The sequence below is a fragment of the Thermobia domestica genome, chromosome 4 (assembly GCF_964235325.1).
Source record: "Thermobia domestica chromosome 4, izTheDome1.hap1.1, whole genome shotgun sequence".
NCBI lineage: Eukaryota > Metazoa > Arthropoda > Insecta > Zygentoma > Lepismatidae > Thermobia > Thermobia domestica.
In genome coordinates this window covers 321,346,621-321,370,915 of record NC_137457.1, presented here as the reverse complement: position 1 = coordinate 321,370,915, position 24,295 = coordinate 321,346,621, and the positions used below count along the sequence as shown (strand labels likewise).

At 38.0% G+C, this 24,295-nt stretch overlaps 1 protein-coding gene across 3 annotated transcripts in view; it reads left to right on the top strand.

Moving 5' to 3' along the window:
* Positions 1-427: 427 nt before the first annotated feature.
* The window catches only part of LOC145684377 (transcriptional coactivator YAP1-like), a 375,649-nt gene continuing 351,781 nt past the window's right edge, over positions 428-24,295 (top strand). The window contains exon 1 of one of the 3 annotated variants that reach the window (XM_081756622.1): positions 428-1,338. In XM_081756622.1, the coding sequence (XP_081612748.1) occupies positions 833-1,338 (506 nt within the window). In that variant the 5' untranslated portion in view covers positions 428-832. The remainder of the gene's footprint in view (positions 1,339-24,295) is intronic. The other 2 variants (XM_081756623.1, XM_081756624.1) reach the window with 2 other exon arrangements.

Genomic DNA, 24,295 nt, shown 5'->3' with positions numbered 1-24,295 from the left:
AATATAATAATAAGTAGAATAGTATCAACATTGCCCCCCTCTGTAAACTAAAGGTGTTCTCCCGGAACATTGCTTCTGAAAGAAACACAGGCAGGCAGGCTTCATGCAGGCAGATTCAACATCAAAGGGACTTTGAGCCGGATCAGCCCCTTCTGGCTACGCCATTGTTCTGGATTCGTCCTGGTAGAATCTAAGAGAGAAAGGGAATAAGAGCAATTCATATATTAAACAGAAAATTCTTACATGAATCAGGAGTCTTTTAATGTCTCATGGTTGTTTTATTTTCTGCAGAACAATCTTATAAAAATACAATTTTCTACCGATAGATGGCAGGGCAAGTACACCCACTTCATATACACTGTCTGCTACCAAACGGTGCTGCTACCCGGATCCATGCGGTAAAATGTTCAAACAACAAGTTCTGTGTTGTTGTTAAAGAGACTGGGACTACATTGTAAGTGCGGAAGAACATTGTGAAACAGTGGCCCAAGTTCTAAAGGTGAAATTCCTCTGCAAGAGTGCAAGATTCATAACGCAAAGCGGAGCGCTGTTGTGCGGGGGGTATTGTGTGGAACTTTACGTTCGGGGGGATTGATGCTGATACTTTGTGAAGTGTTGACAGAGTGTGGGTGGATTTTGGTGACGGGAATGGTGTGCTGTTACGGTCAGTTTGTTGATTAGCGGTTAATTATATATATATTTTATACAGTTTGTTAGTGGTATTTTTTTTTTAAGTTGCAGTCTCTCTCTCTTCCTCTCTCTGAATTTTTATTTTTTAAAAAAAGATTGCTTTTCGTACAAGAAACGGCAGGGAATATAAATATTTTCGAAAATGGCTCTAAATCAACAACAGCAACAACAACAACAACAACAACAAGATGTGGTGGAACATAAAGGCAACTTAGTGGTGCATATTCGTGGAGATTCCGATTCGGAATTGCAAGCACTTTTTGACAGTGTTCTCAAACCGGATTCAAAGCGACCATTGTCAATTCCGTTGCGAATGCGAAATCTCCCGAACTCGTTTTTTAATCCACCATCAACAGGTTCCAAATCGCCATCAGTGTCGTCAATATCTCACAGTCGTGAAAACAGCAAAGACTCTGCATTTACAGTCACAACAAGTCATGCAACTGCGGCGCATCAAGGGTTGCAGGTGCATCACCCAAGGGCGCACAGCTCACCTGCATCTCTGCAACAGACGTACGCATCGGCTCAACAACAGCAGCAGCACCAGCACTTAAAACAACAAAGTTACGATATCACGGATGATTTAGGACCTCTGCCTCCTGGTTGGGAACAGGCCCGGACGCCAGAGGGACAGGTGTACTATCTAAAGTAAGTGTGAAATATCTTCTATAATTATTCTTTGCTTTTAGAATACACTAGTTTAGTTTTTAAATAGTAGGCAGTGGCGGGTTTCTAGGGAAGTCACATTGATAAAAACTATTTTTATCGCCTCAAATTAAGAAAAGTAATCTTATCTAATGTTCTAATACTTACGTAACAGATTAAAAACATTAGGTTAAGTTTTCTTGCCTAGTTTGAAACAATAAAAGTGTAATTTCTTTACGATATGAGCCCTGAAGAGCCGCCACTGAAAATAATAAAAAAAAAATTAATAATTATGTCTTTCTTGTGGCAGTCGCAAAGTACAATTAGTCGTTGAGATTGTTGATCTCATCAGGCTATCAGAAAGTAAACAATAACGATGATAGGCTCGTTGACAATTGATAAGGATTTCTTGTTTTCATTTGCTCCAACGTAAAAATAGGGTAAGAAACTTGTCACTGTTCTGAAAGAGGAAGAAGAATTTCGTGTCATAATTCGTTCTTTTTCATTAATATTACTTAAAGAAAGAAAGAAGGGATGTAGGATAGAATACTGGGTAGAATAAAATACGTCCTTAACTTATTCTGTTTGTTGTGTTTATATAAGTATATATTATGTTGGGTATAAGTGGTATACAGACTATTGTAGCAGCTGGTGGTTTTGCCTCTACGCAACACAGCTTTAAAAAAGAAAGAAAGAAAAGAAAAAAGTGACTTGGATGCGAAGGCGATACGATAAAGCTAGCAGGTACAACGAACAGTGCGACAGGTTTTTCTCAAGGCTATTTGTTAGCTATGGATGATCGAGATTAGTCCGCGCCGAAAAAGAAGCACCAATCCCCGTGTGCCTCTCCAAGTTAACGAAACAAAAATCTGTTAGAGGAACTTACCTGTCAAGCATTTTCTTTTTCATTCATTTGCAGTGTTTAAAAAATGTGCCTCCAGGGCAAATAATAGAATTCTTGATCGGAAAACAACGCTGAATTTGAATTTCTACGCTAAAAAAATTAGAACTTTTGAAGTTAAACAGAATTTTGGTGTTAAAATAATAACGTAGATTTACAAAATTATCTATTTGTTGTGTTGAATTTGTTTGAATGTTCTGCAAGAAACTTAGCGTGTTTGGAATCGAAAAGAAAAGAAAAAAAACTTGAATGTCATCTGTCTCTAGTAGTCTAGCGGCTAGCGAACAAGGCTCTTACGCGCAGGGTCCTATGTAGCCAGGCCCGTACCTAGAAATCTCGGATTAACTTTACGATGCCCGCTTCAGCTGATATACTCACTCAGAAACAAGAAATTACATACTCTAAAGGAAAAAAATGAAATGAAATCTTTGAGTTTTACGTCCCACGCTTATGCTGGCGAGGCTAATGGAGACGGTGATGATCAGTAATGAATGAAATGGTGGAATGAAGAAAGTGGGAGGAAACGGGAGAACCCCGAGGAAACCCACGCACACGGTGTTTGTCCACCACAAAGTTCACTTGGCGGGGGCTGGGATCGAACCCGGGACCCCAAGCACCAGAGGTGAACGCCACAGAGCCACCGTGGCCCCATACTCTAAAGGATTAAAACCTCTTTAACCTTAAGCTACCCCTATCTTACTCTACTCTACCCTTTTAAAGCGGCCCTACTTATCGATGCGCAGGGATTTAGGATTTAGATTTCTGGGCTCTCGGCATGGCCATTTAGCTCGTCACGTTTGAGGGATGACGTCCCTCGGCGATGGCGTGGGAGACCCGGGTTCAATTCCCGGCGGGAGCTTATGTGGTTCGGATTCCACGTTAATCAGTAGGTCCACGTCTCATATAACCTCGCTGCTGAAAGGGACGCTAAACTAAAATCAACTCAACGTCCCTCGGCGAGCACACTATCCGGGGAAAGGGAAGGAATTAAGCATCCTGGGACCTATAAGTTAGGTACCACCCCGGTATCTGCCTGGTGTGAATGAGGATAACTCAGGAAAACCTCATTCAAGGTGGCTGGCCTGAAAAAAGCTAACTGGAGCGTGTATTGTAAATGTTACCCGAAATGTCATTTGGAGGGGGGGCGACGTTGTTATCTTTTAAGTTCTTGTAAAGCCCCATTTTCTTCGTTTCTCCTTGATTTCCATCCCTGGATCTACCCCTTGCCAACATCCCTGCCGATAGGAATACATTGTAGTCAGTGCTTCTTCCAGGCCCAGAGCTTTTTCCTGTTTTTACGAACATAAGACAAGTTAAGTTGCTTACCAAAATAGTGTTGCAGTGTATGTATCCCCCTCTAATTTTGTCCCTCTCCCATAGATACAAACTTATTTGGAAGAGAGGGGGCGCGTGTATTTGGGGTCCCTAGTTCGATCTCCAGCAAGTAAGGTTGTAATGGACAACATCGTGCTCGTGGATTTTCTCGGGGTTCTCCCACTTTCTCATCGTGTTCCGTAGCCTAACAAGTATAATCATGAGATCTTAAACTGAAAGATTTTTTGGGGAGGGGGGAAGAGCTTGATTTGCGGTAGTTCGGATTCGGCCTTAAATTGTAGGTACACTTGTCATTTAGCCTGGGTACGGGAAAGATGCTACACTCCATTTAGTAATATAAAATATACATATTGTTCAGTCATGTTCATACATGCAATTTTCGCACGAGATTTAAAGGAATATTTTTCGAAAATAAATATTAATTACACTGACGGTTGAAGCTATATAGACCTGTATAATAACCTTCTTTCTGATCTTCAATAACGTTTAAAAATGGAGCTCCTCCGTGGCTAAGCGGTTAGCGCACGCGCCTTTGGCGCGGGAGACCCGGGTTCGATTCCCGGCGGGAGCTCATGTGGTTCGGATTCCACGTTAATCAGTAGGTCCACGTCTCATATAGCCTGGCTGCTGAACGGGACGATAAACTCAAAATCAACTTAACTCAACGTCATGATTTAATCACATGAATGGCAATTATATGATATTTATTTTTGAAAATTGTGGCTAATGATACAGTTGTTTATAACTTCCTTAGCTCTAAGGAGTACCCTACTTTTAAATTGACTGGCTTTCCACTTATTTCGAATTTTGGGGTCAAATTGAAAACTGAGGCGTCATCTAGTGGTGTAGCGGGCCTGTGCCTTTTGCCTCTCTCCCTGAGCTGGAGATATGCATATTTTGATGAACAGTACAAGAATATACTAATGAAGAATATGATACTCAATAGTGGCGGATGCAGAAGGTAATAACTGGGGGGGGGGGGACGAAGCCAGAACCCAAACTATGATAGATATATTATGAGTTTACTATAAACTTTCAAAAATATGGAAATAATAGCTACAATTATTTTTCTCACTCAAAGAACTGGGGGACCAAAGCCACCCCGGACCCAGACTAGATCCGCCACTGAGACTCAGCCATGTGGGTGGAGACCAATAGGCTATATTTCCCACACAAATCAAAACCTGAAGTAACACTACAGATTGAAAATGGTGTGTGGCCGTCGGGATTCCAACCCGGAATCACAGGCGCGGAGACTCGACCGAAGGAATCCTTTTTTTTTTTTAAGTCTCCTTTAAATAGAGTTTAAAAGAAAAACACACGCCCAGTTCTCCTGGATTCGTAAGACATGTATGTGAATGTCAGCCGGCTACACGGAATTGAGGTCTGCACGGGCTCGAGCCCACAAAGCATATATCACTTCGAGCCCAGGCCGGGCTCAGGCCGTAAATTTTTAAATATAAAACCATATTTCTCGGATCTAACTTTGTTAATACACAGTACAACGATATAACACCGTTCTTTCTAAACTTTTAAAACCCGAACTGCAAAAATTAAACACCTAAATGCTGTAAATAAAAACACAATTTTGCGTTAATTATTAAGTTTCTGAAAGTAATTCGGGCTCATTTGATTATCACACGAGGTCGGGCCTAAATGCTTAAACATATTTCGGACTCGGGGTTGGCCCTCACATTATTAGTTCACAGGTCGAGCCGGACCCAGGCTAAAAATTCCACCCCGTGCAAACCTCTAACACGAAACTGCTAATACCTAGGCCTATAGAGTTTTATTAAATAAAGGTTGTAATTTTTATCTGCTTCAAACAATGTATTCTTTTTATTTGTCAGGTCATATATTTAAAATTTGAATTGATATCATACGGCGACCGGAAATCGAATTTTAGTACAGGAAAGTTTAGTTCGTAGTTTGAAGGCAAATAATCTACTTCTGATATTATTATTATTATTATTATTATTATTATTATTATTATTATTATTATTATTAAATATATTTGGTATTTATTTCGTAAATCTGCAAGAAGACAGAATAATATTTTTTCATTAATTTATTTCGCAGTACAGCTGGGATAAATGAGGTTTATTAATATTTATTACAGCTGATGTAATAATAGTTTGAATTGCTTTAGTCGTGATTTCATTTATTGCTGCAATTCTGCAACTTATTTTAAGTAACTGGTCATTCCGAAAAGGGGGGCCCGACTATTTAACTTTGTGGTGGAATACGCTATAAGGAAAATCAAAGATAGCAACCAGAGCCTAGAGTTGAACGGTATTCACCAGGTTATGGCATATGCTGATGATGTAAATTTAATAGGGGATGATAGGAGAACAATAGAAAAAATGCAGAGATCTTATTAAATGCTTGCAGGGACATGGGTTTAGAAGTTAATGCAGAGAAACTAAATACATGAAATGCGTCGGGACCGTAATACGACAAATTATGGATGCATTAAAATATTAAATAATACTTTTGATAAAGTGGACAGTTTCAAATATCTAGGATCAATATTAGCAGACGAAAATCTTATTCACGAAGAGATTAAATGTCGACTAAAAGCAGGGAATTCGTGTTACTTACTATTCGGTTCAAAATCTCTTGTCGTCGCGAATTCTGTCGAAGAATTTGAATCTTAAAATATATAAAACGATAATCATGCCTGTTGTTCTGTATGGTTGTGAAACATGGTCGCTTACTCTGAGGGATAAACATAGACTGAAAGTATTTGAGAACAAGATCCTGAGAAGAATATTCGGACCCAAGAGGAACGGGAATGGGGAATGGCGGAAACTTCATAACGAGGAACTACATAATTTATACGGTTTTCCCAACATTGTTAGGGTCGTCAAGTCTAGGAGGCTTAGGTGGGCAGGTCATGTAGCTAGAATAAAAAAATAAAAAAAAGTACAAACGCTTTCAAAATCTTTACTGGAAGACCCATCGGAAAACGACCATTAGGAAGACCTAGGCGCAGATGGGAGGACAATATTAAGATGGATCTCGCAGAGATAGGAATACAAAGTAGAAATTGGGTCCAGTTGGCTAAGGATAGAAGTCAGTCGAGAGCTTCTATCCTTAACCAACTAGATTCAGTTTCTACGTTGTATTTTTACTTCTGCGAGATCCATCTTAATATTGTCTTTTTTATATCTGCTCCTAGATCTTCGTAATGGTCGTTTTCTGATTGGTCTTCCAGTTAAGACTGACAATGTTTCTACTTTCTTCGATTCTCTCTACGTAACCTGCCCACGCAAGCCTCCTAGACTTTATGACCCTAACAATGTTTGGTAGTTCTTTGTTATGAAGTTTCCGATATTTCCGTTGTTCTTGAGTCCGAATATTCGTCGTAGGATCTTGTTCTCAATACTTTCAGTTGAAGCTCTTCCCTCAGAGTAAGCGACCATGTTTCGCAACATGCAGTACAACATGCGTTTTATATATTTTAAGCTTCAAATTCCTCGACAGAATTCACAACGACAAGAGATTTTGAACTGAATAATAACAACGAATTCCCTGCTTTTAGTCGACATTTAATTTCTTCGTGAATATGTTTTTTTCGTCTGTTAATATTGGTTCTAGATATTTCAAAGTGTTCACTTTGTCGAAAGTATTATTTGATAGTTTAATGCATCCATAATTTGCAGTATTAAGATTCCGACGAACTTCCATATATGCCTATTTAGTTTTCTTTGCATTTACTTCTAAACCCATGTTCCTGTAAGCGTTTAATAAGACGCTCGACTAACCCACTTAGTAATTGTTTATTCAATTAATTAAACGTAAAAAAGTTATATTAAATTTTGTTAGCCCGTAAGTATGCATGTACTGTTGTTGGACAAGAATAAAATACTTCGGACTTAATCCGACGTAATCTTTATTGATGTCGAAATGAAAAGAAAGTGTATAAAAAGAGATAGTAGTACAAAATTGTTACCTGGTTGGGTAGTGTGGGGAGATAGGTACTTTATTTAATTCGAAGGCATAGGAGACTAAATTACCTTTCATATTCTGGCCAAATAATAGTCTGATAGCCAGAGACGTACGCTGGGGGTGGGTCCTGGAGGTCCGTAACTTCCCCCCGGAATTTCGACTTTTGTGTAAATTTAGGCTAATTTTAGGAGCAGTTTTAGGAATTATAATATAAAATAGCTCATATTGAGTTTGGACCCCTCCAGAAATAAATTCCTGCGTACGCTACTGCCGATAGCTAAATTACATTCGTGGTGATCTTCAATTGAAGTTGTACTCCCAACGGGGTCTTTTCACACCCACTATCCGATATTCTGATTTATGTATAATTTATTATTATTATTATTATTATTATTGTCATTATGGCAAATGGTTTAAGTAACCGTACGGTAACTAACGAATAACATTAAGAAACAATAACTGACTTATAACATTTTGTTGTAAATTTCTAACAAAAACTACTTTGGTGGTTCGATGTACTCCTTTCTTGGGATTCCTAGGGTTAATTTTTACAGCGAATGAGATGATTGCTGACAAGAATTGGATTTTAATAAGTCTTTGTTGATAACGTGTTTATTAAGGAATGGCCAAAATTTTCCGGAAACCAGCGGAATCGGAAATTTCACTTCCTGGATCTAGGAAACATTCCGGATTTTTTCCGATCCGGAAAGTAAACATTCCGAATTTGGCTGTCCCAACTATTTATGTAGAGTTTCTGTCATTAATTTGTTCGTGTAGCAGCCACTACTTTTCACTGAAGATCCTTATTTATTTATTTATTTATTTATTTATTTGACCAAGATCAAAGAACAAAGTTTTTCACTGATTTTTTTTATAAGGAAAGAAAATGGACAAGAGTTTGCTACTTAGAATTATTCACCTGGAAGAAAAAGAAAAGTAACAATCTATATTACATAGACGGAGATTTTGTCGACCTATTTCATATCACGAACTCCTCTTTATAACATATCCTCTAGTCAGCTCCCCTTTCTGTAAGTAATTTCCGGTTTGTAATATGTTTGTTCATACTTTCTTTATTTTCCATTGTATAAACTTTACTTTAGTAGACTTAAATCCGATTTAAACTGCAAAATAATAATCGCTGAGCAAAATAACAACTTTATTGTAAAACTAAATAACGTTTCGCCATCTATCCATTTGGCTTCATCAGACGCTATCTAAATTCTAATTAATTAACATGCAGCGTTCACAGATATCCAGCATGCTACACTTGCAGATTCTGCTCATACTTGTATTCCTTGCAGCAGCGCAATTTCTAGTACAACCATTACATTGACATGTGAAACAATTTTATCGACTGACAGCGAGTATCTTAGCATTAGATCAAAAGATCTTCGCCACTCCATCAGCTTCTAACAGTGTCTCGTCAGCTCCACCCAACAATCTTAACTAATTACATACAGTAAGCGAAACTTTCAAGAAATTTTACTACGAATTCAGCCCAAAACTTGATATACCATCTCCTTTTAAGAAAGCAACTCTATTATCTCAAGGCCAGGGACGTACGCAGGAATTTATTTCGAGGAGGAGAATCCAAATACAATTTAAGTCTAAATTATATGAAAATTTCTAAAATTGTCCCTAAAAGTAGACTACATTTGCAAAAAAAAGTCAGGATTTCGGGGGGTGGGGCTCCGATCCCCAGGACCCACCCCCTGCGTACGTCCCTGCCCAAGGCAATACTAATATTAAAAAGAAAAAGACAGACTATTGCAGTTCCAAGTGCTATTTTATCAGCAAAATTGAGACAGTACGTTCAGAAAACGATCAAGAAATTCTGAAGACGAGGAACGGAATCTCAACGTCTAGTGAAAGAATATTCAAGCATATGAGAGCAAAGAGTATTCAAAATAATAATAATAATAATTTCTAACAGTCCCAGCTACGAAAAGAAAGTGGATCCAACTATTTCTACTGGCTGAATGACCTGTAGTCTTGCACATCCGATTAAAATGTTTTTCTTGTTTTTTTTTCTTCTTTTCCTCCCACTTATGTATCGAATGAACAGGAGGAAGCGGAAGTAATTTACTGTCAGTTGGAAGATTATATCTAATCATTCGTCTTGTGGAGAGAAGTGAGCCGCTAGGCTTCGATTATTCGCTTTCGTTACTTAACAGCACCACCTGTTTGTTGGTTTACAAATTCTTGATATATTTTTTTTTTTTATATCAGTATCTCAAGTAGTGTGTGTTTCTGTTAGGAGCAATTAAACGTACAGGGTGTTTCAAAACAACACCGACAGCGTTTGACACGTGATTCCCGACACAAATATAAGACTAAAAGTACAGGCCAATCTGGATACAGAGATCCGTCATTTCGTAGTTCTAGGCTGCCGAAAACATGAAAAAATAAACTTTTAAGATTCATAGCTCCAATGCTATGGGACTTACTGTAGTCGCATTAAGACTTCATTCACTTCAATATGTGTGCTATCCAAAAACACATCTTTCAGAATCCTAAAGTACTCACGCAACAATTTTTATAGAAGGAGTTTGGCTGTGGGCATATAATTTGAAGTACTCACCAACTATCTGCATAAAAATTATTGCGGAAGTACTGCAGGATTCTGAAACATAGATACAGTACAACCCCTCAAATCCGAACTAATTGGGGCTGAAGCCTGTTCGGATTCCGGGGAGTTCGGATTACCCGGGAAATAATATTACGTACTTATTTCGTCACTGAATTGGCGGTAAAACAACGACTGAGGTTAGACAGGGTGGCCCAGTGGTCGAAAGGGCAGTGACCTTGACTGGCGGGTGTACACTCATGTCCAAAATGATTGGAACTACACCCGTCATCCACTCCAAACGACGTGATGTTCATGCGACGCTGGCTTGGAATTGCCTCCGCGGGAAGATTTTCTAATCTTCGACAGTTAAAGATAACTGACTTCAAGTGAAAAATCTGTGTTTGTTTAATCTTGTGTTGTTATTTTTCGTGTGAATCGTAATCCAGTTAACCTAAAATGATTTCATTGTTTTGGATTTTTTGAAATACGTAAGTAGACGTAAACTATTTCCTATTTTATCTAAACTTAACTGTATGTTATAACGTTTTGAATAAGCATTAAGTCTAAATATGTTAAAACCTTTAAAAAAAAACTAAATTTGTGTGATTTTTTTTTTTTTTTTTTCATTTTCCAGCTGTAGTTATTTTTTCCCCCTGAGGACGTGTTCGGATTTGCCGGGTTTTCGGATTTTCGGGGTTCGTATTTGAGGGGTTGTACTGTATATGAATAGGGCACATACTAGTCTTCAAGTGAAGTCTTGGCCCGACTACTGTAGATCCCTTGGTTTTAGACCTATGGATCTTTAAAGTTTTTTTCATGTTTTCGGCAGCCTATAACTCCGAAAGGAAGCATTTTTGCACGCAGATTGGTCTGTACTTTTCGCCTTATCTTCGTGTCTGGAATCACCTCCCAAACGTTGTCGATGTTGTTTTGAAACACCCTGTAACAATTCTTGTAATATATGTATCCATTTATAATTTCCTTGAGTAAATTTTTCCCACATGTTTTGTTTAAGAGTTCTGTCAAAACGTTCTATGTTATGTCGTTTTAAGAAGAGACATGCTCAAAATTGAGAAATTCGCAAAATATCTTCTCTCTATGACTTGGTTCCCGAGACATGGCTCCTTAAATCTCCCGAATTCCGAACTTTTTTTGGCCAATATCCGGGGAAGAGTGGCCACCGATTACTACTTGGTACCAAAATGTTCACTATCCTCTTAGGTATTGATCAACACCAATATCATCTCTCTATGACTTACGGTCCCGAGATATGGCTCCTTAAATCTCTTTTTTTTTTTTTTTTTTTTTTTTTTTTTTTTTTTTTTTTTAATATCTCGGAAACGGTGAGAGTGAATATAATACAAAATTCAGTAACGAACTTTTAAATTCGTTCAAAATGTGTAATGAATACCGAAATAGAATATTACTCTATTCTCACCCTGCCCAAGAACACGAGCTTCCGTTTTAAAATTCTGGCGGTAACCCTAATGCTTAGTTATCACCTATATTTAAGACGAAATCTCTGTTAGGGTAGCGTTCGTATCGTACTGAAAGTGGCCTTGCTCCACTTTCATTGTTTGGTTTCCCTGTGTTCGCAGCACCTTGGGACGAGTAGCAAGTTTGTTTCTTTAATGTCGGCTCCGTTGGATTAGCGTAGTCATAATTCGTTTGTTACTGTTCAAACTAATGATGCAAGAAGCAAACCTTGCATCCAGTTGCATTTCTTCGGAGAAAGTTTTTTTAATGACACTTTTGTACGCCAAAATTTATTTTTGAGGTCTAATCATCTGTAACAATTCAACCATCCTTCCGGAGATAATTAAAATCCAGCGGTCGTATCGTTGTCAATCTACAGGATGTTTCAAAATCTGCAGAAATGCCCAAATCACATTGGAATGGTGTAGAAAGATACTGAACCAAATTTGTAGTTTCGCCCCATCTTGAATCAGCAGCCTTCAAATCAGTGATATTGGATTTGGTTGAGAAGTACGTCGAAAGCTCAGAAATCTAATTCCTAATCCTAGTGACGGGCTAACATGGCCATAGATGCCGAAAGCCCAGAAATCTAATTCCTAATCCTAGTGACGGGCTAACATGGCCATAGATGCCGAAAGCCCAGAAATCTTAATTCCTAATCCTAGTGACGGGCTAACATGGCCATAGATGCCGAAAGCCCAGAAATCTAATTCCTAATCCTAGTGACGGGCTAACATGACCATAGATGCCGAAAACCCAGAAATCTAATTCCTAATCCTAGTGACGGGCTAACATGGCCATAGATGCCGAAAGCCCAGAAATCTAAATTCTAATCCTAGCTGACTGGCTAACATGGCCATAGATGCCGAAAGCCCAGAAATCTAATTCCTAATCCTAGCTGACTGGCTAACATGGCCATAGATGCCGAAAGCCCAGAAATCTAATTCCTAATCCTAGCTGACTGGCTAACATGGCCATAGATGCCGAAAGCCCAGAAATCTAATTCCTAATCCTAGTGACGGGCTAACATGGCCATAGATGCCGAAAGCTCAGAAATCTAATTCCTAATCCTAGCTGACTGGCTAACATGGACATGAATGTCGAAAGCCCAGAAATCTAAATCCTAAGTCCCAAATTTCATTCTTGAATACATATTTTCTACTGTAAAGAAAAAAAAATACAAAAAGGATAGTTTCACTCAAAGATATTTTAAACTCAATTTTTCAGAAGGGTCACTTTTCAAAACTTTCTGTAGAAGGACATACGGCCCCTCCACTAAGCCTGGGTGCTATTCCATACCTCAACATCCCTCGGTTGTGTACCGTGAATTAGAAAACCCCAATTAATTCTAAAAATCCAGCGCCCTTGTTGCAACGTATTTTTGTCATTACCATTGTATGATCACAAATAACCGACGAGGTTGACATCTCTTGTCTGCTTCCTCTGCAGCAGTGGCGTATTTAGGGGGATGGCTTCCGGGCTTAACCCCCCCCCCCGAAATCTTACTTAGTATAGTAAAGTAAATGAAATATCTTGCAGAATTTTCACATTTCCAGGCAAAGCCCCCTCCCGAAAGTTAGCAAAGCCCCTCCCGAAACAAAATCGTAAATACGCCACTGTTCTGCAGTATCAGAGTTACAATATTTGATTTAATATTTGTACATAAATGAGGTCTGGAGTTGGATTCTCGGTGAGAGAGCATCGAACGCAGCAAGTGGTTAGAGGCATCTTGAAACTGTAGGTCTCGTTCTACTTTTTTTTTTTTTTTTTTTTTCAAAACATTTAGTGTGGGCGGAGGAGTCTCCTCTTGTGACCTAACTGGACGTTTTGATTCGGTATACATCGTCGGAAATGAAAACTGAAATACACTGTATCCCCCCCCCCCAAAAAAAAATGCGACCCAACCAATGAGACAAATCTTAACGTTGAATTTTGGTAATTGTTTAAAAGGTCAGAAGTGTAATTTAAAAAATATATATATATGAAAATTGCGTATGATGAATCCCGAGTAACAGAAAAGATTTATTTGCGGAAATTCTTAATGTGAATGTTTAGTACGTATCAGTATTTATTGGAAGGGACAGAAACTGCATGTTATTTTGCAGTGTTCAAAGGTGTAATTGCCATTTTTTACATATTCAGAAAAAGAATTAAAAAATAAAATAGCGCATTCTGGCAACAATGTTCCAGCAGAAATAAAACCAGAGATGTAACCCATTCTCGCACATGTTGGCCAATGTGATTTATCAATAAAATAATAAATTGACATAAGCATTTGGAAACTTCGTTAGCTGAAGAATGTTTCATGCTGCAAATGATGCTGAGCAGCTGTCAAATGACCATTCTAGGAGCAAGGGCGCCGATCCTGGGGGGCCGAGGGGTTCCGGGCCCCCCAAAGCTCATGTGGGCCCCGCATTGTATTTATGAATACAATATTTGGCATAATTTGAATTCAATTTGCCTTAAAATCCTCATATTTGTCATATGGGCTCCCCCAAAGTTACAGAGAAATCGGCGCCCTTGTCTAGGACTACCAGATAGGACGGTTCTGCTACGAAACCTGTTCATTTCTCTGCAGTTACGCTTCCACTTCAATATCGGTTGTCCGCGAAGTACATGTTTCGGTTCCGAGTTACAAAATCACCATTTCTGGGTCTGGAAGTGATTTTCTCTTGGGCTCATTACCCTTTAACGTGTGACATGGCTCGGTCACTAGCCTCCTTGGATCAGATCGTGTTCCCTCAGACTTAGGCTCATATTCAGACACCCTTTGCGCTCAATTTTAGGCTCGAGGCCGATTTAGAATGAGAGTCGCGAGTTCGGACGTTCCTTGTGTATTGTAATAAATGTATGAAAATGCTAAAACAATCCCCCCCCCCAAAAAAAAACAGTTTTAAGGAGTGTCTGTCCTAGGGTTGCCAACTTTGGAACCTCAAAATCCGCTATGATATAGGTCTTATTGAAATATCTCTGTTCGGATCCAACCATGGAAAGAAAATATACCATCGTGAACAAAAGTGCATTAGCATCTGTACTCTGCATTTCCTTAATACATTCACTAATAAGCGTAATAGATAGCCCTACATTGTTCTATAAATGAGAAACTGAAATTGGCATTGATCATTTTATTGTATTTACCAGTAACCGCCATTTCTTTAAAATTATCGAAACAGATTAAGAAAAGTATATTAATCCTTACGTAACAATTTTGGATTTGGAAAATGAAATTTGTTCTTTAAACTTGTACTTCAACTACAGGAAATTGCTTTAAGAAATCCTTTTTCACACTCAATAAATGTGTAGAATTCCTTACAAGTTAATTTCAAATTTTCCCTGATACAGCCCTGTCCTCTCTTTAAAATTATCTAAACAGATGATGCTGAAAGATGATAGTTTGGATTTACACAATGAAAGTTATTTTTTAAATCTATACTTCGAACTAGATGAAATTGCTTAAAGGGACTGGTAAGAAGTTTGTCCGGTTACCGGCTTTAATCAAAATAACAGCAATATTTCCGGCCAGGCCGGTCAAAAACTGTCCAGTTGACAACCCTCTGTCCGTATGTCCGAGAGACAAAAAAATATCTGAGGAGCTATTCGATGGATCACCATCAGATTTCTCCAGGATGTACAGAGTCAAAAGGTAGAAATCAACTTCGCTGGTGGAGGTGAGATTCAAACTAGAACTGCTAGAAATCAGCCACTTCCGGTTTTAACGTTGATTATTGTAAAGCAAAGACAGTAATAAATAGCGAAAAGTGGTTTCTTGCAGTCGAGTTTTAGGTTTGAGTTTAGCCTCGCGTACAGGCTGAAGGAGACGTGGATTTCACATTACAGCGTAATGTGAAATCCAGACCATATGAACTTCCGCCGGGAATCGAACACACAACTCCCGCGCCAAAGGCGCGTATGTTATCTACATAGTCACGACAAGATTCTTCCTGCAATTGCCAAAGAATCTCAAGAATACATTTCATGTCTATCCTTAATTCTCTGGTAAAACCGGAAGTGGTACAGATCCACTACAACTTCCGGTTTCAGTATTGATCTACGTAGAAATAAAACGATAAGACATGCCCAAAAGAGGGTTTTTGGAATTGATTAACCATTCTTGGAATATGGCCGCTTTCTTTCTTAACCTATTCAAACCGGAAGTGGAAGAAATTAACTACTTCGGTTTTGTTCATCATCGTAGAGTAAAAACTGTAACAGGTAGCGAAAGCCTTTTTTTTTAATGAATGGCTGGTAGAAATCGTCTACTTCTGCTTTTAATATTGATAAAATATCACACCATAAAAACAAACTCGGGCCGCACCTCCGGTATATGAGGTCCCTGGTTCGATCTCAGCTAGCACTAAGTGAACTTTGTGGTGGACAAACACCGTGTTCGTGGGTTCTCCCGTTTCCTCCCACATTTCTTCATTTTGCTCATTTCTCATCAGCATAGTGTTCTTTAGCCGAGACGGCATAAGGGTGGGACATAAAACTCAAAAGATTTCATATCGTTTAATTTACCAAACAAATTCCTTCACGTGGTGTATAGGCCTAGCTCTGTAATATTGCTACTCGTTTTAAAAATATTGAAGTTTCAGAGTCTATCTTTTGAGTTTGTTCGAATTCATGATGATTACCACATTTAGCATTAAAACAAAAAAATCAGACCAATTAAGAATACGCGCTTCAATCTGCTGACGATTTGCGGTCTGTTGCACACTCACTTTAATAGAATATAGTAAAACGTTGGCAAATCCAAGCAAAGGAAGATGGTTTTGCAATATTTACTCACTGAAGTGAAGTAAAAGTGCGTGACGTCTCTGTGCAACAAAAGTCATAATGATAATTCGTGCAGTTACGGTTTTTGCAAAATATCACAAGGTGTTTATCATAACGTGAAGAAAGGTTGTGACATACGCACTCACAAGAGAGCGCAGATTGTTAATTACGTAAAAGACAAAAAGGAGTCTTGTATAGGATCCGTGTGTTTCGTGTTTGTAAGTGCAAATCGGTGTAGTTGTTTGTGAATATTTAGGTCTTTTGTTGTTGTTTTGTTAGTTAGTGCTTAATCTTCCAACACCTTCGATTTTTTTTTCTTTTTTTCCTTTTCCTACACCCTTGCTTGTCTGAAATCGTAGTGACGTAACCCCTAGCAGCGTGACTTCAGACGGGTAAATGATCACGTTTTAACTTATTACGTAGTGGTGGGCGATTTCCTATTGATGGATTATGTAGATACCAGTTTAAGAGGTATACCGCCTTATGCAGAGTCGTTTTGACGTATGATTAACGTCATACTAAAGGCCTGACTACTGCAGGAAACATATCGTCGCATGAGCACAAGAGAAACATAACTCCATTTTCGTACGTTCACAGGCGAGAGGACAAAAATATTATTTTCTTAGAAAGATGTTTTTAATGAGATAGTAATTGAGCTACATTACAACAGATGATCGACAGGAAGAACAGATGGCGTTACGTTCCATTTACATCAAGTGTGGCTTTCAAAATTGTGTCCAGACATGAAGAAAACGAAAACAAGATTCGTGGAGTTACGTTCATCTAGTTCTCATGCGACAATATGTTAGTCGAACTCTTTAGTATGACACTAATCACACGTCAAAACGACTCTGCATAAGGCCCATACTGCCTAATCGCACTACTTTCAGATTTAGCAGTCGATTTTCAGGGTTTCTCCTGACAACTTATAGTGGTGTTTGAGTTCATTTGAACGAAAGGCAATTGGCGTCAACAGCACATAAGCTTTGGGGGGACAGAGTACCAGGGTGATGGAGTATATGGAATACCCCGCAGAAAAGCGGAGAGTCCTCCCACGAAAAAATATAATTTTTACAAATAAATTAAAATAAGATTAAAATTTAAAAAATAAATTTTACAAATAGTCTTCGTGCATTGAATTTTAAAGCATTTTCTTTTTTTTTTTACTTAAAAAGCTAACAAAATAATTTTAAAATTTCGTTTTATTTTTACTTTGGATAGTTTTTTTTTAATGTGGTGCTAAGGGGAAAAAAACGCACACACTTTACAGTTTATTTATTGAAACATTAAAATTCAACCTTGTTTTACAATTTTAGTTAAACTGAAAATGATACCAACTGTAAGTCAAAAATGATAAAGGCAGTATGAAGTGAATACTCAGATGAAAACAGGTTTTAGGAAGGATGTTATGAAATATATTTTATAACGTCCTTGGGTTTTAGGCCTATAAGCCTTCAACTAACGTAAAAGAGTCTCAGCAATGCCTATAGTTTAAAAAAAGATAGTTGAAAATTGTTTATTACAAGGGTATTATAAAATAAAGGATCTGCCTTTATAACAAAATCTTGAAGCCATACATCACAGTTTCGCCACCCCTACTCTGCCCACTCCGCCCAATAGGATTGCAATGTTTTGCTAACTTAAACTCGCTTTTCTGCTCGCAATGAAAACAAAAACAGTTTGTTACTTTACAGTTTACTCCACCTTCAACTTCATAGAGCCAAGAAACTGACTGCCTTTTTTCACAATTGCCAGGAAACTTGTACTATTATATATATATATACAGTGGCGTATTTACGATTTTGTTTCGGGGAGGGCTTTGCTAACTTTCGGGGGGGCTTTGCCTGAAAATGTGAAAATTCTGCAAGATATTTCATATACTTTAGTATAGTAAGTAAGATTTCGGGGGGTGGCTTAAGCCCGGAAGCCCCCTAAATACGCCACTATATATATATATATATATATATATATATATATATATATATATATATATATATATATATATATATATACTTTGTTTAACAGTGTTTTGAGAGCGTAGCAAACTGCTACATGCTTGAGCCTTTTTTGGGCCATAGTTTATCTAAGGTACTTGAAATATTGCGGGAAGGGGCGAAACCCGTTTTACAAATATTGGGGTACACGTCTCCGGTGAGATTGACGCCCATACGAAAGGCTAATTAATATACCTATTTCATATATGGGAACGTGGGAAAGAATTGTTCAACATGAAGAGATTGTGGAGAACAGTTACAGAGTATGGCATTCATATCGTTGATTCCAGGTTAATTTTAATGGTATATAACAAGGCATTGATGAGAGTTGTAACATAAATAAGTAAGCTTAAGCAAACACAGGGGGGCCTGGGCTTTGGGCCCCCACGAGGATTAGCGTCCATATATCTAGATAGCGTAGCTGATAATATGCATTCATGAGCTCATTTTCATTCCACACACTTTCCAATGAGGATATTAGGTTTACCTAGAGTCTTTTAACATAGGAAAATATAGCAATATGGAATCACCTCTACATTATCTCTGTGACTGCCGAAGTAAATAACTATGAAGTCCTTTGTGCATAGCATTTTGCCCATTATGGCCAACCCGGAAAGAGGAGGAGAATTCCAACAAATACTTTACATTTATTGACTCGTATAGGATTTAGATAGCTTTAAAGATATCAGATTAAAATTTTGCATACGGATTGTCGGCATCTTTGAGTATTTCCCAGTTTTTTTTTCTTTTTTAGATCTCTGTGTGAACCCGGGCCCGGGCCTGAGGGACGCGAATGTTCCGAGGGGGCGATTTTTTTTTAGAAAAAAAAATCCGGTGTTTCTCGAATTTCCCAGTTTAGGTATATGATATGGACATCCGAATGGTATCCGTTGAAAGGTTTCTTTATTGTGAAGAGAATGAGGTATGAACCATTGTCCTAAGATAAATAGTAATGTAGGAAATTTTTAGAAAAAAAAATATATATATACAGGGGCGGATCTAAGGAGGACTATAAGGAGGTCCATATATATATATATATATATATATATATATATATATATATATATATATATATATATATATATATATATATATATATATGGACCTCCTTTAGATTTAAAAAAAATATCCGCCCTGTGTTTTCAAGATATAAGATTAAAATTTCGCATTCACACACATTGGGGTATATTTTTGAAATAATTTTCAAACCTCTACGTGAACCTAGGCCCGAGCCAGAGGGTCGCAAAAAAATTGATTTGTTTTCGAAAAACACCCGATTTTGCCGTTTCTGGTGTATAGTGCGGACAAACGAGTGGTACCGTTGGAAAGGATACTCTATTCTGAGAGAGAGGGGGAAAAAACGAGGTATGCACCATGATCCTAGGATAAATAGTAAGAGTCTAAATTTTACCTTAAAAAAAAAATGGAAATCTGAAAACGGTTAAAAGTTATCCGAGTAATTATTCGTTAACCAGATAATTGTTCGAATAAGAATACTTTATCCGAATAATAAATTCGAATTTTAACAGGACTCTCGTCCACGTATGATGCAGACAGTGAAATATTCGGAAACGTCGACCGTCTGGAGCACAGCACAGCACACCAGATAACAACTAAAATGTTTCCTGTATGTGCTTTCCTTTTTGTAAAGGAAGGGTGTAATGACTGCTTGAGGTCTTCTTTTATAAACGAGGAGAGATTTGTTATTGTGGTTCATTCTTATTCTGAGGCAGACGGCGGAACGAGAGCAATTGTTCTCAACAGTGTGAATGTGTGTGTGTGTGTAAAGAGGTTTTTGATTCGCATGTTCCGTCAGTCTGGGTTTGTGGAAGAAGAAAAAGAATAAGAGTTGTCTGGATGCAATTAATTACTGCAGAATGAAGAATTATTTTTTTTAAAAAGTATATAAAAAATACAAGTACCTAGTACATAGTGTTAACCATGCCCTCCTTTTTTTTTTTTTTTTTTTTTTTTTTTTTATTATCCAATTAATATAGCAAAGAAAGCCACTGCAGTGTGAAGCTGAATCGCTTTATTAGTTTTAGCTTCAAACTCCGTGAATTGGATGAACGTTGATAACTGATTCCTTGTTTCAACGTGCTTAAAATTGGGTGATGATCGTTCGTGTACACACTATACGGTTTAGCCCTTTTAGGATTTCCACTTTCTGAGGTGGAAATCCTAAAAGGGCTAAATTGTCAGTCAAACACCTACTGCTTCCTTACTATTTATCGTAGGATCATGGTTCATACTTTTTTTTCTTTTTTTAAGAATAGAGCCTCGTTTCCAACTGTACCACGCTTGTCCGTATTATACACCAGAAACTTGAAAAGCGGGAGTTTTTTCCGAAAAAAAAAACAAATTTTTTTGCGCCCCTCTGGCCCAAGCTTTGTTTCACGTAAGAATCTGAAACTTTATTGAAAATTACGTAGTTATGTATACAATGCATGTGCAAAATTTCAATCTTGTATCTTGAAAACAAAGGGCTGTGCGCCCTTTCCAATGGTACCACTCACATGTCCGTATCATACACTTGAACCTTGAAATCCGGGAAAAAACTTTTTTTTTTTTTTTTTTGAAAAAGAAAATCACTCCGAATATTTGCGCCCCTCGAGCCCGGACCCGGATTCACGTAGAGATCTAAAAGAAAAAAAAAAACAGAAATACTCAAGGTGCACACAATTCGGATGCAAAATTTCAATCTGGTATCGTGAAAAGTAAAGGCGTGATTTTTTTTTTTAAATTTGCGTGGAGAAAAAAAGTCACGCCCCTGTACCCCCATTTGGCACCGCCAAGTTGACCATCCTCTTCCAAAACGCAACTGTGGTGGTCTTTGATCCATGCTTGACTCGGCTAATAATAAAAAATAACTGCTTAAATGCCTGTTACAGGATCTAAATAAGCGGCCAAAGACAACACTACTCTACGGTAACAAAAATTATAAATCTTTAAAGGGTCGCGGCACCACTATTTGTCGATTTTTTTTTTTTTTTTTTTTTTTTTTAAGGACATTCCATGAAAATTAACATTTTGTCCGTGCTGAAACATCAAAATTAAGTAATAGGGGAACACTTAGCAAAAATAAATGGAGTACGGGGAGTTGATTATTCCTGTAACTTGAGCACGTGGTGGGTCCTGGGGGATCCGAACCCTCTTCCGAAATCCCGACTTTCTGTACATTTAATTAGCCTAATTTAAGAGTCACTAATGCTTGTGTTTGGAGAAAATAACTTGGACGGCGGGCACTTCACATATTTTATGCCAAGCGTGTAACAAGAAAATTTTATGTACTGTAAAGGAAGAAAAGAAACTGATTTCTTGGATATAATTCGCGACAGCGAGAGTTTCTGTACAGCGTAATAGTAGTACGATTTTGCCGTCATTAACCTAAAGCATTCGGCTGCATGATTAAAAAGAAAAAAAATGGAAAATATTGATTTTTTCTGTCATTGTTTGCGTGGCAGATTGTGGTCAACGGTTGGGGTCACATCCAAGCCGCCGATATATACTACAGAGCTTTGTTCTTCGTAGTAATGAACGTGAAGCACAAAGCCTATTTTTCAAAAGTGTTCTTACCCTGTTGTTATTGGTTTGTTTGCAGCCTCATTTTGTCTTATCAGAGGAATCAACAAAAGCCAAGTAAAGATACCTGGTATTTCATGCTGAAAAGGCAAACAATACAACAGAAAAGGAAAAAAAAAAACATACAATGGAGCAGTATCTATACTTCGCGGATGGTGCCGCATTACGATAAGTTATGCATTATGGCCGCCAAGATTTTAATCGCCAAATTTAAGGTAGTACGCGTATACAGTACTGTCACTGGTGGAAATATTGATAGTCGCTTTTGAAGTACAGACGTCCGCTGATAGACAATGCATAGTCGCAGGACGCATCATGAACCATTAAAGAAATCGAAGATTTTTATAGGAAAATAACGAAGGGACTAACACAGTAATTGAAATACGAAAGTACAGTGTATGTAACATGCAGAGACTTTGAACAATAACGGCATTTCTCGCTTTTACAAGGACAGTTGTCGTCTCTCAGTATACTGTTAGATATAGTGACATTCCTTTTCGCTAAATGGTCTAAATGTATAAATAGGACGTTAATCTGACCCACGCGCAATGACGTAGGATAATGGTTATTTTTCGTGTAATAGAATGGACGGACATAAAATTGTTAACTACCTCTATTATACGTAATACCAAGTGAGATGGGGAATTATTCAAGCATTTCATTACGGGGAAACTGGATATGCACAGAAGAAAACACACGTAATTGATTTGACACTTATTTCTCTTGTTTCTTCATTTCATTTCCTACCTGTGCCTCAGCACTACAAAATTCAATTAGCAGCAGACGTCAATGTGAGAGGGAACGCGGGGAAATGTCGTTCCTCCATTTCCAAAAATCTATTTTGCGTTCTGCATTTCCTAAAAAAAGTTACAATGGACAAAGATGGACTCGGTGGGACGTATAACGTCATGCGTCCTTCTACCTTTTCAGATCCACTTTTATCCCTGATTAGCAGGGATGTATCTATTATACAAATTTATGATTAAAGATGCCTAGATATTTCTTTTTTTTTTTCAAAAAAAATTTTTAGTTCTCTTTTTTTTAAAAAAAAAAATGTTTTTTGGAAAGAAAAACGTTTTATTTTCACTATTTTGTTTTGGAAAAGTTATTTTTGGAAAAAATGTAGCCATCCCTACTTGTGATTAAGAGTTGGCCATCTTGTTCTCCTTGGCTAGCGCGGGCTTAGGTTCACAGAGGCGGATCTGGAGCGTAAAAACTAGGGGATCAACGAAAAGCTAGACTATGATAACACATATGTTTGAGTTTATAATAAACTTTCAGAAATATATAAATAATAACTTATGTCGCTCAAAAAACTGGGGGGCCTAGGTTCCCCCGGGCTAGATGGGCCACTGCAGATTCATTATACTTTCAAAGGAATTCGAGCTCCAGAGTGGACTCGGATTCTGGCTCGCTAACTACTTTTAGAGGCCGTACTCGTGAGTCTAGCAGTGTTCTTAGTTTGAGGAAAATTTCGTACCTAAATTTAGCAAAAGGGAAAATTCGTATATTCTACGAATGAAAACTTCAGTTACAATCACATGAAAGAGCAAACTCATAACGTCGGCTTCTTTGCGGTTAGTTAAACCGAAGATACGAATCATTGCACCTGTACAAAGAGTATCATCGGTGATTTGAGTATTGTCTACAAGAAAAAAAAATAGCAATACAATAGTATCGATATCTAGATGGTAATTGGTACACATCGTGAATCGAAATTTGCAAATGTAACTTGCATATTTTGAAAGGGTTCTGAGTAAATTAGCATCTCGCCAGGGGTAAAAGTGGATCTGAAAAGGTAGGGGCGCGCATGACGTCACACCCGTCCTCCGTGCTTATCTTTGTCCATTGTAATTTTTTTTAGGAAGTTGAGGGACGCCGTAGATATTTTTTGGAAGTTGGGACGACATCCGCCCGCGTCCCCCCTCACTTTTGTCCATGCATCTCTCCATATAATGCGTCGCTCTTAAGGGACGCTGCAAGTTTTTCTTAAATTCGGGATGTCTCCCGTAACCAATATAGCTGCAACATCGATAACGCATCAGATAAGCTGTTTTCGAAATTATTTAAAAATTACGCATTTTCTTAAAAAGAAAGTTCGACATTCGAACATTTGCGTACGTAACCCTACGATAGTCACTTGACATTCATTAGTGGTTGTTGTTGAGTCTCAGGGAGGGAGGGGAAAATTCACATGTCGTATACTACACTGGATGAGCATACGAATAGCGTGTATATTAAGTCGTTTCGGTTCATATCTTCCGGTGCCCATATCCCGAGGCTAGTTGCACCAATGCATGAAGAGACGGGCCAGACGGCGAATAATGAGTGAAGACGTCCGCTACACAGGTGTTAGCATTAGAGTGCTTGTATGTA